The sequence below is a fragment of the Ischnura elegans genome, chromosome 3, assembly GCF_921293095.1.
Source record: "Ischnura elegans chromosome 3, ioIscEleg1.1, whole genome shotgun sequence".
Lineage (NCBI taxonomy): Eukaryota > Metazoa > Arthropoda > Insecta > Odonata > Coenagrionidae > Ischnura > Ischnura elegans.
In genome coordinates, this window is record NC_060248.1 from 33,225,372 (window position 1) to 33,241,828 (window position 16,457).

At 38.6% G+C, this 16,457-nt stretch overlaps 1 protein-coding gene across 4 annotated transcripts in view; it reads left to right on the forward strand.

Moving 5' to 3' along the window:
* The window catches only part of LOC124155636 (cytoplasmic polyadenylation element-binding protein 4-like), a 559,373-nt gene extending 550,626 nt beyond the window's left edge, over positions 1-8,747 (forward strand). For all 4 annotated transcript variants that reach the window (XM_046529633.1, XM_046529634.1, XM_046529636.1 and 1 more), the window contains one exon: positions 17-8,747. In XM_046529633.1, coding sequence (XP_046385589.1) covers positions 17-133 — 117 coding nt within the window. In that variant the 3' untranslated portion in view covers positions 134-8,747. The remainder of the gene's footprint in view (positions 1-16) is intronic.
* Positions 8,748-16,457: the final 7,710 nt, after the last annotated feature.

Here is a 16,457-nt window from a genome sequence, read left to right on the forward strand (position 1 = left end):
CCCTTCAAAATGACAGTACTACTGCGAGCACTGTTGGGCCACCATCCACTCTCGCCCCGGCCGTGAGTTCCACAAGCCTCTGGTGAAGGAAGGCGCTGACCGACCGCGAGCAGTGCCGTTCCGCTGGTGTTAGCGGTGGCCCCCTGCCCAGGGAGAACATGCGGGGCCTTCTCCGGGGATGCAGCAGGACGTGGGGCGCGGAGTTGGCAGGGCAGGAGGCGGAGCACAGAACTGGACCCACGGGTGGCAAGGTTGATGAACAGCATTTTCCCTACTGCATTCTCTTGACGTCCCATTGGGTCGGCAGAGAACATGTGGTGGCGGATGGTACCGGAGGAAAAGCAGAGGTCAGGACGGCGGCGGAGCGTGGGGAGAACCGCCGTCTGCTCTACTTCCCTCCTCTAATGGAGTGAAACAGTAATGAGAAAGAGATAAATCTATGCAGGGGACCCTCATCTTGTTTCGCAGATGGTATGAAAGAGCGGGAGTACTCCGGTTATTCTCGCGGAAGTCATCTGCAACATTCTGATTTTTTTAAAATTACCAACAGTGCTGTCCCAAATTTGTGGTCAGATTAGTTTTAATTTAAGGCCCTGCATTTTTATTCGAGAATGAACGGACTTGATGACCCATTTCGTGGGATGGATGTAATTGACTGCACGGTGGTTGTTTCTAATGGATGAGCAATTGTTTCTTGTCTTTTTGTGTGTGTGTAAGACTACACACGCCGACCCACATTTGTATGTAAAACAGACTAAATACACGTTCAACACTGTTACACACAAAAAACACATACACGCAAATTTTTTGAAGGAAAAAGAATGATTTCTTCTAATTTTTATTTCTCGTTATGTTTGCACTGTACCGGAATTTTATGTCATTTTTTTATATATATATATATATCTCTTTAAGTTTCTCTGCCAATACTTTTTTTTAAATAATAACAATAAGACACTCAAACTTTTAACGTACACCCTCGATGAACTTTTATGAATTTTCAGGGTATTTGTAAATAAGCATTGTCTGAATTGAATTGAGACGTGATTTTTATTGCCCACCCGTGGGCACACCAAAGGAAGGCGTGAGGGATTTTCGGAAGCCGCAACATCGCCACGGCACTTGGAGGGAGGGATCAGAAAGGGTTTAGTTGATGTGCGTATATCTTTTGAGGGGTGACGAGGGATACTAGAGGGGTATGGAGAAGTCACTCACATGGATGTAGTCCAGATGCCTTGTGGACCGGCGGGGACGGAGTAGGAGAGGGGAAAATTCGGGTGGTGTCGAGTTTCTCCTTCCCCTACCGTGATTAGGAATATTCGCCCCCCCTTGTCCTCTTGGCACAGCCCATGTATAATCCCCATCCTTCTATTCCTTCCCAAACTCCCCCTCTCCTCCATTACCTCCGCCCATTCCCTCTCCATCAAATGCGAATCACTTTAAGAATAAAAATAAAACATGTACATAGTTGTTGTAAAGTTAACCGGTAGTTGTTTCAAAATACGATTTGTTTCATATTGAAGTGAAGTGTACCTTCATTATTTATTTTTTGGGTCTCGTTTTTTGTACATAAAGAACACATTTTTGCCACTGACCAACGCTGAGTCTATTCTCCCTTGCTTTTTGGGTGCAGTCCGTGGGCTCACGTTGTTGTGGGATGGAGAGCCCTTTTGAGACTGCCCGCTCATCTCATTGGGCTGCTCTCTCCCTGCTCGACTAACTTTTTGATAAGACGTTTCATAGGGAGTAATTACCTCCGTCATTAAGAACGCTACCAATTTGATTAGTACTTTTTTATATTCTCCATGGGAAGAAAACATAAGAAGGGGACTGAAAAAGGGAAAGCATTGGCAGAGAACCTGACCGGACTTGCAAATTTACTCGTAGTTTTTCTTGTCCACGGAGACAACACACATTTTATTTTTGCTTTAATACACCCATACAATACACACATACACACACAAACATGCAGAAATACACTCATAGTACACTTTTTGTATGAGAGCCACGCTTGTTGCACGTGGCTTGATTGCGTGACTCTATTTTGCATCCTCTGCTAAAGCCCACACCCCCAGCTGTCGGGCAAGAGCACCACTTTTAATCCGTGGAGACTGTAGAGGGGTGGGGAGGGATCAGGTTGGCTCAACTGCCCCCTCTTTCATGTTTTCAGGGCAGCCAACCTAATCTCCAAAAAAAAAAAGGAAATGTAACCTAATCAACTCTTGTTCTCCCCGACCCCCACCCCTCTTCCTTTGCCCCTTGGATCACTCAGGGCAGATGGATTGAGATGCCCTCTTTGAGCGATTCATGGGTCATCTTAGAAAGGAACGAGGAAATCCAAATATATATAAAAAGTATATATATTATAAATATATGTATAGATAAGACACTTGTGCAATCAAAAGGAACAGCTTCATTCCTGTTCCCTCCCAGACACCAATGCCTCTCAGTTGGCGAGGCATATCTCTGGCCTCATTGTAGAGCCAGAGGGAAGATAATTTTATCTCGGGATACCCAGCTTTGTCTGTCGTGTATTATTGTTGAGGCACACGTTGCCTCCCTCACCCCAACCCACTACACCACCCATTTACCTGTAACCCTTAAAAAAATCCCTCAATTATCCCCCAATCCTTGCACCCATTAGGGTGGTTTTCTTCTCGTACTCTGTGTGATATAATCGAAAGAAGGTACTTTGCACGAAAGTAGTCGTCTTTTTCCAATAGATTTGTATTTTTGAGTGTTGAAGTTTTTTATACGGCTGTTGTTATTATCTTAGTTGAAAATAGGAGGGAGTATAGTAGTCGCGAATTGTGAAATGCAAGTAAACACGGGAGCGTGGGCAGAGGCGCTGTTGCCCACGCCACGCTTGGGATCCCAGCTAGAGAGAGAGAATAGGCGCATGTTCACGGGCCCAATGCCAAAGCGGTGCGCGGCCTCGAACGTGTACCACTACCCAGAAATGAAACCCTCATTTAAAAAAAAATATGAATCCCCTCCTCTACGCCCACGTTTGTTCTGTTCCCCTGCTCACCGAAGCACCTATTGTATGTGTAAACCTCACAACCCCTAGTCACCAGCAAGACACGCCCCCCTGCTCCCATCCCCGAGTCCCTCCCATTCGAGAAAGGGGTGCAAAACAGTCCGCAAGACCATCATCAGCGTCGCCGAGGTGTCCAGGAGAGTGGGGACCAAGTCACTCCGATTCAAATCCACCCTCACCAAGCGAGGGGCTAAGTTCAACCTTGCAAGCAAAGCGTAGAGAATGCATGTGATGTAAGAAAAAAAATATACGTATATATTTTTCAGTTTGGACTGACTTGGCTCCTCATCGAATGAGGTCAAACCTTTCCCTTGGACACCTCTCCCCCTAGTTCCCTTGACGTTCTCTCTCTTCCCTGCCTGTGCTCCCAATCCTTGCATCCCTCCCCTACCCCAGAAAACCAAGCAATTCCCCCCCTCCCCTTGCCCCCCACTACCTCCCCACCTGCCTCACTTATGCCCTTCCTGATGTCCTGGGCCCCTTGACCATAATGAAGGTCTCAGCGGCCAAATCATTGGTGCATGGGGTGACCCACCTTGGGTTGGGGTAAATATGTGAAGTGTCCTTTTTTTAATTTTGCACTTAAGGAAAAAACTTTGTTTCTTTTTTTAAAAAAAAAATAATGTTCTTGTCAAGTTTTTAGATACATCTGCATGTGATCTCCCAATACCAAAGAAATGTGAGGCGTGTAACCGTAATAAGATTTTTAAAAGAACGCTACTCTCGTTGTGAGTAGGCTGTTGTACTTTTCCCTAGGCAAATTTTAAACCTATTTACAGATATTTCTTTTTTTAATTTTAAACGTAGTCAAAGGAGATATTGGATGAGTCATGGTGTTTCCCGGTGGTTGTTGTTGTGTCGCGCGAGTACTGCTGCAAGGGATAATTAAAAACCCTGCTAATGGTCCCGCCGTCAGTTGTTCATTGTTTTTTATTTTTGGATATGACATTTTCTGTATCCCCTTCCTTGTTTAATTTCATCGTTGACACTTGCCGTAGTTGTTTCTGATGGATTTTGGAGTAGTGGCATGTGTGCACCGTTAGGGGTTTTTGTCTGGTTAGTTGTTTTGTCTAGTCATCATTCATTAATGGAAGTGTGCATAGTAAGACTGGTAGGGGAGGGTCTTTGTTCAATTCTTGTTGTAGAAAAACACAATCTGGTTCCTACCTTGGGGAAATATATAGGAATACTTGACTGTATAATATGTAGCCCACTACTACCATTTTGGTACAAATAATTATTCATTTTGTAAAACATTGTTTGTAAAAAATGAAATAACATGTTTTCCTTTTTGTACTATTTATAATGCGCTTTGAACTTCAAGTGTGAGTTCTCTGCATTCTCTGTGAAAAATTTTGCTGTGGATGTGTGTTTGGGCGTCACTTAAATAGTAATGATATAACATTATTTTTGTCAATGTTTGGTGCCATCTATGGGAATGGTGAGGATTTGGATAGCGCATGTGAGGAATTTCCTTTTTTTCTATAAAACATAAAGTCACAACTGGAAGGAATGTGTGAGTTTGGTTGATGTGGTCAGATGTTTTTTTTATGAAGTTTTTCATAGTGATGTTGAATGTTATCATAAGGTTTCCCTGCATAAAAAATGTCTATTTATTATCGATATCCTTCAATTTTTCTATTATTCAGAGTATTTTCTATTTTTCCCTTGAGTAGTCGTTATTGTTTTTACTTTTTGAGTTAATGAAATGTTTAGGGGTTAATACAGTTTATATTTTTGCAATACCCAGTCCCATTTTAAGTAAGAAAATGCGATGACTTGAGGTCTGGCTTTGCGAGCACTGTGTGCGCAATACGCACGTGCCTGTGCGGGCTTTGGAGGGAGAGGTCTTTTAGGGTGTGTGCGACCTCGTCAGATTCGGGGGGGAGCGGTTTGGGGGAAGGCAATCGCATCTTTCCCTAGCTCCTCCTTACATCATCTTTTGCCAACAAGTTGTGTCGCTGACCCTTTTGTCCTCTTCTGACTGCCTCTCCTCACAGCGAAAAAATTGTAACAAAAAAAATGTGAAAAAAAATGTTTTAAAAAAGCTAAAAATTTAATTATGAAATTTTTTAATCTCCTTGGTGCTTGGCAGCTTTTCCAAAAAGTGTGTAGTCTTTCTTTGAGAGGAATTATTATTACCAGAATAGGCAGATGAGCGTGGGGAAGGGGGGGCGGGGTAAAGACAAGCAACTCCTCCCTCGTGATATCTGGCATGGCATTATTTTTTTTCTACTGCTTGTAATTATTTTTTTTTTAATTGCCATCCAGCCGCTTCCCTCCCCACCCGTCTCTCCCGAGGGATGGACAGGAAATACCAATTTTGGCCCCCACCCCCAAAAAAAAGCCGGCGGTCCCCGAAAATAATGTGGGTTCGCAGGCTCGGGGGGCCTTTCCTATCCCTAGGGGCCAAAGAGATCGGTTGATGTTATGTGATAGTTGTATTTAATACAAAATCTACACGTGATTATTTTGTAGCCTTGGGTAACTTATTTAACATTAGCACTATTTAACTTTTTAATAAGACTTCGTAAATTGTATAAAATATTATTCCAGTGTGATGATTCCATGTATTAAAAAATTGTAACATGATTACTCTGTGTAATAGATTTGCCTCCTCAGAGTGGTAGCGTGCACAAATTTTTAAAGATTGCTCGCTCGGCGTGCCGCTGGGTCTGCGCACCCACTCTCCCTGCCCACCCATTGCGACTTTTTCTCTTCATTACGGGAAGAATATCTCCAAAAACCAAATAAGGAATGAAAGGAAATAACAATATTTTAGAAGTGACTAAAAGTGGCAGACTCATTAAAAACTCACTGTGCCATTCAATTTTTAAATAGATCTTCAGAAAAAAAAAGAGAAAGGAAGGATGGAAGTATAATCTTTTCAAATTTTTGTCAAGTGATGCTTTTTGCAAATCATTAACCAGTTTTCATGGAAAATGTTTTTAGCAATTTGTTTGGTATGATCCCATTATTATAGTCATAGGGTGCAGCGATATCAATTTTGTATCAAATGAGAGAGAAAGCGAATTGTTAAGAGAGGGGTTGAAGGGGTAAGAGCCCCTTGCTGTTCGGTTCTCTCGTGGCTTTTTAGCTGAGGGGGTTTTTATCTTTTATCAGGAAAGGGGTGGCATGAGGAGAAACATATTAATATTATCTAGGCCTGCCCCTTAACCACCCCGCAGCAGCACCACAGTTTTTTGCTGTCAGTAGATTTTTGAGGATAAGCAGATAGCAATATTAATCGATTGCTGCATCCAGTGAAAACGTTTTAAGAAAATAATAACAGGGTAGTGCCACTTTTCTGCAGGCAGAGTTAGTGCTTTGTAAATCTAATTTATCTCTTTTTTGAAACATAACTAGGTAAACAAATATTAAAAAAAAACAAAATAAAAGAAATTTTATTGCTTCTATTCATATTTAATTACACACAAAATGTTGATTCTTCCTTGGCCTTAATAATAATATGCTGTTAACACAGTTTTTTGAATGAAATTTGAAAGACCAGGGCTCTCTAGAAAGTTCTTTATGCGTGACGAGATTAAGGCAGGAGGTATACGACTGGGGGCCCTAAGCCATCGGTTTATATCTTTATTCATTCTCTCGTCACCCTAATGGGGGGTTCTTTCAAGCCCCTGCCCCCCCCTAAACCCCCTCCGCTCTTTTTAACTAGTCCAACGTCTCCCCTCGATTCTGCCCTCTCTCCCACCAAGGCTCCACCTAGAGGTCTTGCATATCCTAACATTTACACTATTCCGAAGCATTTTAAACGATAATTAACCTGGTTTATAGGTGTGAATATCTATTTTCTTATCCTAAACGGCATTAATAAGAAAAAGGCAGTACTTGAGAAGAGGAAGTAATAGGGGAAAAGAGAATAAATTAAATGAATTGTCACATAAATATGTAATCGACTAATAATAATGATCAAATTAATTCAGGAGAGGAACGAGTCCATGTCACGTATATCAGTCTGTGCTTTGTTTTTATTATTTTTTTGGAGAAATGAGGGAAAGTCAGAGAGCAAAGTTTTGAGGCCCCCGTCAGCTTTCATATAGCCTCCGACGTAAGGATCTGCTGTCCTCAGAGAAATATCAAAAATCTTCCAGCCCTTCCGAAGGCTGTCTCATTAGAAGGTGTACCCAAGTCACAGCCTCTTTGGTTGACGATTTACCACTAATATCTCATGTGCTCACAACCGCACCATCTGCAAAGTAATTATCACTTGTTTGTTTCGAGATGAAGTCAAATTTTTCGTCAAGCAAGATAAAAATGACTGGCTTTCACGGCAATGTTTTATTCTAGTCAACTCCTTCCTGTTTGGGGAGTTGAGTTAAAGGGACCGATGAAATACTTTGTATGCACTTGCGAGCCGACGAAAGTGGAGAGAGGAGAAACAAAATAGAAATGAGTGAAAGGAGCCTTTGTGGAGGCTGGGTGGAGGGCAGAGAAAGAGGAGTGAGGGGGGGGACGTGGGTGGAAAGTTGGAGGGGGTAGTGCACGCGTGATTCCACTCTGGGGGGCGAGCTCGCTCACACCGAACGCCGCCCCTGCCATTTAGGTGGTGCTGACTCGGGCAGTGTGGTTCACTCTTTGATTATTAGGAAAGAAACCGAGCACTTGTTACATTAGTATTTCTAAATAATAAATAACGATAATATCGAATATGGGGTACTACTTTGTGTGTGCATTTCAATCACTATTTTTATGAATTTTTGTACATTTTTCTAATTTTTTGTATTCAAGATGTCCTGTTGGGGACAAATGGGGAGTGGCTCCCCCTCCCACCACGCCTCCAACACCCTTCCTTTCTCGCCTGTCCCCTGAGATCTCAAAAGATACCCTCGTGACCCCCACACCCTACCTTACCTGACCCTTAGGCTACGTTAGCCTTGATGCTGGCTACTTGGAGGTCCAGCATTCCCATTTCAACCCCTTGTGCAGTCCAAATCGTTCATGCCAACAATTTCCCTAAGCCCCTATAAACCCTGGCTTTCTACCCCATGCTAGAACCACATGTGGTTCTGTGCACCCTCCCCTCCACGTTTTTCTCTAGTCGTAAGGGTTGTCGGGCGGGGAGAGGGGCTTGGAAGTGTGGCACCACTTCCCCCCTCCCACCACCCCCTTACCCTATGGCCAGGAGACTCGTGGTTCACCCCGGGGGAAGGGCTTCGGAGGTGCATTTGAACATAGCGATACAAAGCATCATGGGACGGAGTGCCACACCCCAAAGATATCCCCCACACCACTTATTTGTACCAGGGGAGTTTTTCCTAGTTATTTTGTTGGATATCAAACTTTTTATGTTTTATAAAATAATTATTAAAAATGTAAACTGTCTTTATTTGTTAAAGATATTGATGTAAAGTAATTCTGTGTGGAGAATGGAGTTTTTTGGACGTTAAATTCTCCCTCCACCCATTCCAGTTTCCCTCACACATTTAACCCTCTCCCACTTTTCATATCCCATCCACCCTACCTCCCTTCCCTTCATTATCCCGCCCCTCTTTCTTCTTCCCTCTCAGCTTTTTTGCTTTTAAATCTTTGACAATTCCTATGTGATATCCTCTTGTTTCATCTACTGCTCTTTACATAAGAGAAAATGACTCTTGTACTACTAAAAGTTCTTTTCTGATGTAATTTATAGTAGTTTAATAAAGCAGGTGATACAGAAAAAATAGCAGTTGAATGTGCTAATCATTCTAATGATCTTGTCTTTTTTTTACGAAACCACACGACTCATGTCTACCTCACCCCCCTAAGGAGATCTTTTGTTTTGATCTGAAGACCTCCTTTGTCCCATCCTGTAGCAAGTATTCTGTGTGCTTCTTTGGTTTGCTTATAATTGCAATGTGACCGGGGCTGTTTTTTTACCCAAATGTCATTTATTATGCATAAAATCTATAATCTTGAATAAGCCCAGGTTGGAACTTCAATGATGATGGCTCTCATTGATTTAGAAATACATATGAATGACATATGTTTTTCTAAATATGACAATCCATTGCCTGTACCTTTTGGTTGATACTTGATGGCTTAATGAAAACATCCATTAAAAGACTTATGGAAGGGAAGAATGTCATAGGCATTCTAAGGATTAGATGCATGGAACAGGTGATGAAGAATGTAAAGGAGAAGAATTTTGCTGGTGTTAAATGATAAGCCGATGGAGGAATTAAGGGGAGAGCTTAGTCAAACTAATCTTTGGATTATGTACTCATTGTAATGATGAGTTCCCTCCAAAGTCAGTACTATTGATAAAGATAAGGTGGAAAGAGTGTTTGGGCAGTATATTTTCTCGATTGAAAATTAATTATTAGCCCCAAAAGAAGTAACAGATGAAATAATGATAATAATATATTAATTTGCCCAGCGATTGAGTTACAAGGTTTGTACACAACATAAGGCACGTCAAGAATAATAATAGAAGAAACTATTTACAAAGAAGACAGCATTCCAACAAAGCAATAATTAGCATTGATCAAAAATACACATAAAAAGGGATCAGCTAAAACCTCATTGCCATTATAATTCAGTTAATTAAACACAAGAATCTTTCAACTGTCTTTAAGAGTTACAAGATATTTACACAGTATAAGGCATGTCAAGGATAATGATATTAGAAACTATTCACAAAGTGGACAGCATTCCCAACAAAACAATAATTCGCATTAATCGAAAGTACATAAACATTACAAGGGATCAGCTAAAAACTCATTGACATTATAATACAGCTTAATAAGCAGAAGATCTTTCACTTGTCTTTTAAAAGATTTGTCATTCAGCGATTTAATAGATAATGGTAGATGATTGTGTAGTTGAATTCCCATCCTTCTCAATCCATGTAAACATTTTGTGGTTCTGGCATAATCTACATGCAAGTCATTATGACTTCTTGTCAAATGATGGTGAAAGTCTCGATTTTTAGAAACAGATGACAGGTTTCTATGGATGTAGATAACAGCAGATAGAATATAGATACAGGGAATAGGGAATAGTTTTGTAAAAACAGGTCGGCATGGGGCATTGTAGGGCTCTTTAGCCATTAGACGAACAGCTCTTTTTTTATTTAAAAAATATTTGTTGGATGATGGGAAGAGCCCCAGAAAAGGATACTGAATAGTACATTGGAATAGAATTCCCCGTAATACAAAGTAATGAGTACATTAGGTGAAACAGTATCTCTTATGAACCTAATTAGGTAGCAAGTAGAACTTAATTTACTCAACAAGTGATTAACATGTGTCTCCCAACTCATGCCCGAATCAAGGTGAGTACCGAGAAAGTTTATATTGCTAACTTGGGGTATGACTGAGCCATTAACATCAATTGAAACGTTATTGCAGGGATTCCTTTTGTATCCAAACTGAACAACCTGAGACTTGCTGATGTTCAGGGTTAGTTGGTTCTGAGAGCACCATTCAGATAAGCAATTAGAGATAAGCTTACCAGTGGAAATGGCACGGTCAAGGTTACTGGCAAACACTATGATACATATTTGTATCATCTGCATAAAGGATTGGTGTAGCTCCTTCTACTATAGCCAGCCTACTGGGGAGGTCATTGATATAAACAACAAAAAGAATTGGGCCAAGGATAGATCCCTGGGGTACACCACAAGAAACCTTGTTCAATTCCGATCTGAATTTGTCACCATGATGGGACACTACTACAGACTGAAGCTTGTCCTGCAGATAAGATTTGACCCACTGGTTAGAAATTCCACTCATGCCAAGGTGATTAAGTTTACATAATAGCAGATCATGGTTGACATTGTCGAACGCCTTGCTGAAATCAAACATCAAACCAATTGTTGATAATTCTTTATCAAGGGAAGAAAGAATATTGTCGATTACATCAGCAGTAGCTGAGGTAGTAGATCTGTGCTGGCGATAGCCATGTTGACTATTGGATAAAAGATTTATTGATTCTAGAAATGCAATTAAACGTTTGTAAAATATCTTTCCAAACAACTTAGAGAACTGATTTTGAATGCTAATTGGGCGATAAGAATTAATATCCTGAGGATTTCCTTTTTTCTTGTAGAGAGACTACTTTGGAGATTTTAAGGGGACTTGGAAAAATTCCCAGATGCAAAGAATCATTAGTCAAGTGGGAAAGAGGGACTTTGAAAGCATCAATACATTCATTCAGAATCCAATTAGGAATTTCATCAAAGCCAGAGCTGATTTTGGAAGCAAGGTTGTGAAGAGAAAGTCTTAATTCAGATTTAGTACAAGGTGATAAGAAAAGTGGCTTTGTAGCAGGAGAAAAACCAAAGAAATTGTAATTATCAGACAGTTTTGGGTGGAGAGTGAGATTCCTGAAAATGGACTGTATTTCTATAAAATAGAGAAGGAACGAGAGAGAACGCTCAGTTGTTGTTCTTACCTTTTGTAGAGTACCTACCTTCTCTCGTCTCCCCAGACGGTTTGGCTCTGAGCCCTCTGCTCTTGTCACATGTACTCTCACCTGTATGTACTACTCCAGCCACACAACAATACTATCTCATCGCCATAAGCTGGGTTGACCCCCTCATTCCTCCCAACAATGGGAGTTATGTTGATTGGCCAGCACCTGGCAGCCTCTCTCTCAATAACTACTAAACAAGATTGAAAGAATGCAATTTTTTCCTTTATGCATTGGAATTAATTTAACTCTGGGGGCCACACACATTTTGGATGTTCTGCCATGGAGGTAATTCATAGATTGCCTTCGTACAGTTATTAATGAAGATGAAAATTACTGAGCCTCAGCTCTTTCTCTACCTATCATCAAGTAGATCCCTAATAGTTAGCTGAAGGAGCATTTTCATCCGTGCTGATTGGCAATATATGCTCTTTAATAATACATAAACGTTTTGCTGTGATGTGAATCATGAAAAGAAAGTTTTTCCATTTATGTACTTCCATTTCCAATCAAACATATCAAAGAGAAACCAAGAATCATTACACATTAATTAACCCATTGCACTGAAATGACGAGTCCAGTTCGTCGTGAACTTCTGATGCCAAATCGCACTATGGCGAGTGTAGCTCGTTATTAGATTTTCATAATTTTAGCACTTTTTTGGGAACAATATAAATATTTTGAAAGTTTAACTATACTAAAACATTGATCAAGTACTTGATGCACTGAAAGGAATGAAATGATTTTATACAAGTAACGATAGCTATGTTCTTATAGGAAGAGGGTTCATTTGTGAACAGTATGAAATAATAATAAATTTTTATTCCATTGTTCTACGATGATTACAAACTGCAAAATACCATTTCATTACCTACCATTCCATTTAAAAAGAACCGCAGAAATAAATGGAGGATAGTGGCATGATATTCAGAAAATAAATGTAGGTGGAAGGGGTTAAAACTGTCAGTCTTAATAATTCATTTACTCAAACCAATTCTCTTTCTATCATTTTGATGGTTTCTTAATCCAAAGAGGAATGACAAAAATCATACGTGAGGGAAAGAATTTGTATGCAAATTCATTTTCCTCTTCATTCATAAATATCCTATTTCATAGGTATCCTTAAAAACAGCTTTTTTGTAAGAGCTACTGAGCTTCTGGTATTAAAAAAATATTTAATGGATCACCTGCCTAGTATCAGTACAGAAGTTATTATATATCTTGTTGGAGTTTGCAATTGATAGTAAGTACTTTAGTTATACAATGTGGATTTATGGGGCAATCAAAGTAATAAATATTTACATTAAATACTTGTGGTTGGGAAGAAGGGCAATTAAGTTAGAGCATAAGAGAGTTGAAGATTTGCTTGTATTCTGATGGAGTAGGCAAAGCACTGTTGCTTCACTAACTAAATCTTACTGACATATGATTAAAAATGCAGCTTAGAAATGGAATATGTACATACCAGTACCACTCAAAATACACAAGATCATTAGCCATCTGTTACTATTCATTCAAGTTCTCTGCCTTTTGAGTTCTTTAACAGACTAATGGCAGCCATTGGGAAACTAATTGAAGCAGATTCAAAAATGCTTCACCCTAACAGGGTGTTTTGAATGTTTTCCCTTGGGCTCATGGGAGCCCCAAGATTACGAGGAAAGCATGCTGATGAATATCTGAAGAAAAATTTCTGAATTATTTTTCTCATAGGATGGTGTCCAATTACCTTAGGATCAGAAAATTTGGTTTCGCCAGTGGTAGCCTGCGTCGGCCTTATGATGGCATCTGGATTCTCCATCCTTTCCATTCCTTTACTATCCATACCCAGGAGGTGTCAGGTGTAGGAACGGATCAGGATTGGAAATAAATAAGACGGATATTAATTTCACACGTCTATTCGCAATCACGGATGAACCACGACAACCAGAAATACAAGCAAAACAAAAACATACAAAGAGGAAGATAGTTCACCTTCATAACACTTGGTGTCTCTGCGTAGATATTACAATTATAAGATTACAAATAACATCAGGAGCCTCATTGCGATGGCTCCTTCTTCCTTTTTTCCTTCCCTTTTAATCCCAGGTCCCCAGGAATAATAGAATCAAACTTATGTGCCTGGCACCAGGAGTGTATCCCTGCAGGCACACCCTAGGTTTCTGTTACCGTTGTCCGAACAAGTATGAAATAAAAAATTGACGCGCTTAACTTATAGTTAATTTGAAGATATTGAGCGTATGAGAGCACACAATCTACGATTTACAAGCTTTTAAGTATTGGGTTCTTAATCTTTTAAATCTTGTGTTCTTATCTTGGGTTGTTTGGATTAAAGTTTACATTGTACAATAGATTATGTTGATTTTCAAAGCTACTTTTAAGCCCTTTGGAGATTGATTGCGGGGGCTCTATACCACTCATTGTGAACAAATTTATGTGCTTATCCAAGGCCGGGAAACAGTATATGTTCCTCTAGAAGGTCTTACTCTAAGATTACTCCATTAACACCCTCATACCATATTTATCTGAATATAGTCCCCCTTTTTTTTCAAAACGATTTCTTTCCTCTATCGGGACATTTCTGACATTCCACATAAGACTGTAATGGATGCCACTAGCCCAGGGGCATTTGATTTGCTCAGGGCTCTGCTTTGACACTCCGTGTTTCGATTCAGCTAAACTTCACAATCTCTGCCACAAAATCACCTGGAAGAAATATTGATAATTCTGGCCTGAAAGTTGAAAATTTTTGCACTAAATCATGCAGGTTATGGAAACAAACATATGGAGAACAAGCCATGATAACTACATCTGTTTTGGTAAAAACCACCGTTAGTTAAGATATGTTAAGGTAAGTTAATATGATCATTCGTATAATTATGATAAGGCTAGTTTAATTTTTAAAGACAATAGCTTCACCTTTAATTTATGATATCAATTTTATTTGGTGTGTTTGTGACGATAACCCTGATTTAAATTAATTCACTTATACAAAAAATCAACACAATGAAACAAATATTTCATGAAAATTTTTTAAGCAGGCCTTGAAAATTCATCTTACACACTTACATCATTAAAGTTATGGTTTTTATTTTATTTAGAGAGTTTGTGACAATATTATACACACTTCATTTATTGTCGAGAACAAAAATAAGTTTACTGAAAAAAATAAAACTTGAAATTTTTTTATATTTTGCATTGAAAATCATTGTTACAACTTAGGTATGATAGATAATTTACTTCTGGAGTTTGCTCTAACTATCCAGATTGCTATCATTACTGAAAGTAAAAGGCTATATGAATTTTGTACACGTGTTGAAATTATTATTATTGAATCAAATTATGAATTTTGGTACTATAGATTTAGTTAATAAACTTTCTCTATAAAATATTTTGCATAGCATAAAAGATATTGCATTTCTAGTGTAAATTACAAGAAATAATGAATATTTTTTATAATGTGTTGATTTTTTTGGTCTCTTGAACTTAAACCTGAATTTTTTCCACAAAATCTCATAATAAAATTGCTAGCATAACTTTCCAGATAGTCTATTTTTTGTCCACAATTTTTTTAATTTCAATTTTTTTTTCTGTTCACAGAAACAAACTTACTCCGTAGTCATCACAAACTCTCCAAATAAAATCGATGGTATAGCTTGAAAAATAATGAAATGAATGAATAGGGAGAATTTTAAAACATTCAAAGTGTACTTTTTTTGGTGTTTTTATTATTTTTTGTATGCATCAAGTAACTCTAAACCTACTTAAACAATTGCAATTATAAGCATATTTTTAGGTGCATTTATTTGGTGAGTTGATCTTTTTTCTTGTCATTACCTTGATTTGGACTTCTGTCATCAAGTCTCAAAATGTAAAAATTCTCCTAAATGAATTTTTAACTCAGCAAACAATGAACTCAGTGAAAAAATAAAAGTTTATCTTTTTCAGAATTGGAAGTCTAAATTCATTATCTCTTCAGACATGACTGTATAATTTCACCTAGGGACTTTATTATTTCATGGAAAAAATCAATATACCAAATAGAATTTTAATTTTGAACAATTTCTACGTATTCTCAAAATGTATGCACCATAATGCAAATTGTAATAATTTTCAAGTTGTATTTTCTAGTGTGCGGATTTTTCGTTCAGGAGTGTAAGCTCATTCACGATTGTTATCTCAATCTCACATCATGAAATCACTTTCATTCCTTAAGCGAAAAATGAAAATTCAAATAATTTTGAAATTGTATTTTTTTAATGATTTGATTTTTTTGAAGAAGGCAAAAAAATTATTCTGGAATTTTGTAACAAAAACTCTTTGATAGAATGGACTTATACTCTACTAAAATAATAAAAACAAACAGGTTCTGGGCTATTTGCATAAACTCCCTTTTTGAAATATGTAGCTATACATATCAACATACATAGCTCAACGTACATACATAGCTCAACATACATACATAGCTCAACATATCTTCAAAGAAAATAATCCAAATTCAAATATATTAAAGCTGTATTTTTCCAGTGTATTGATTTTTTCATGGGAATAAATTTATTCTGGACTGCTGTAAAAAAATCTCTTAAATAATATTCAGAATGTATTTTTGGCAGTAAGTTGATTTTTATTTCAGGGGTATATTTTGGACTCTTTTCACTCACTCTGTAAGTTAAACCCAAGAGGGCTATTACGAACAGCTCACCGCATGTGGTGAGACTCCGCCTGCGGTGTCATACCACCCGGAAGCGCGTTCACCGCCCCAGAGTGATTACGAGTGTCCACCGGTCGGTGTCACCCTACATGTTCAGGTTGGCATATCTTATACTAAAACAATCCAATTTATAAATTGCCTGTGATTCTTATATCAAAATAATGCAAACTCTGATACCTAATTTTCATGATTAATTTTTCTCGGTGAGTAGATTTTTTGTTCAACTTAATCTGGACTGTTGTCACAAACTCCCTAAGTTTATCACCATAGTATCTTATGGCAAAATAATATAAATCTCGA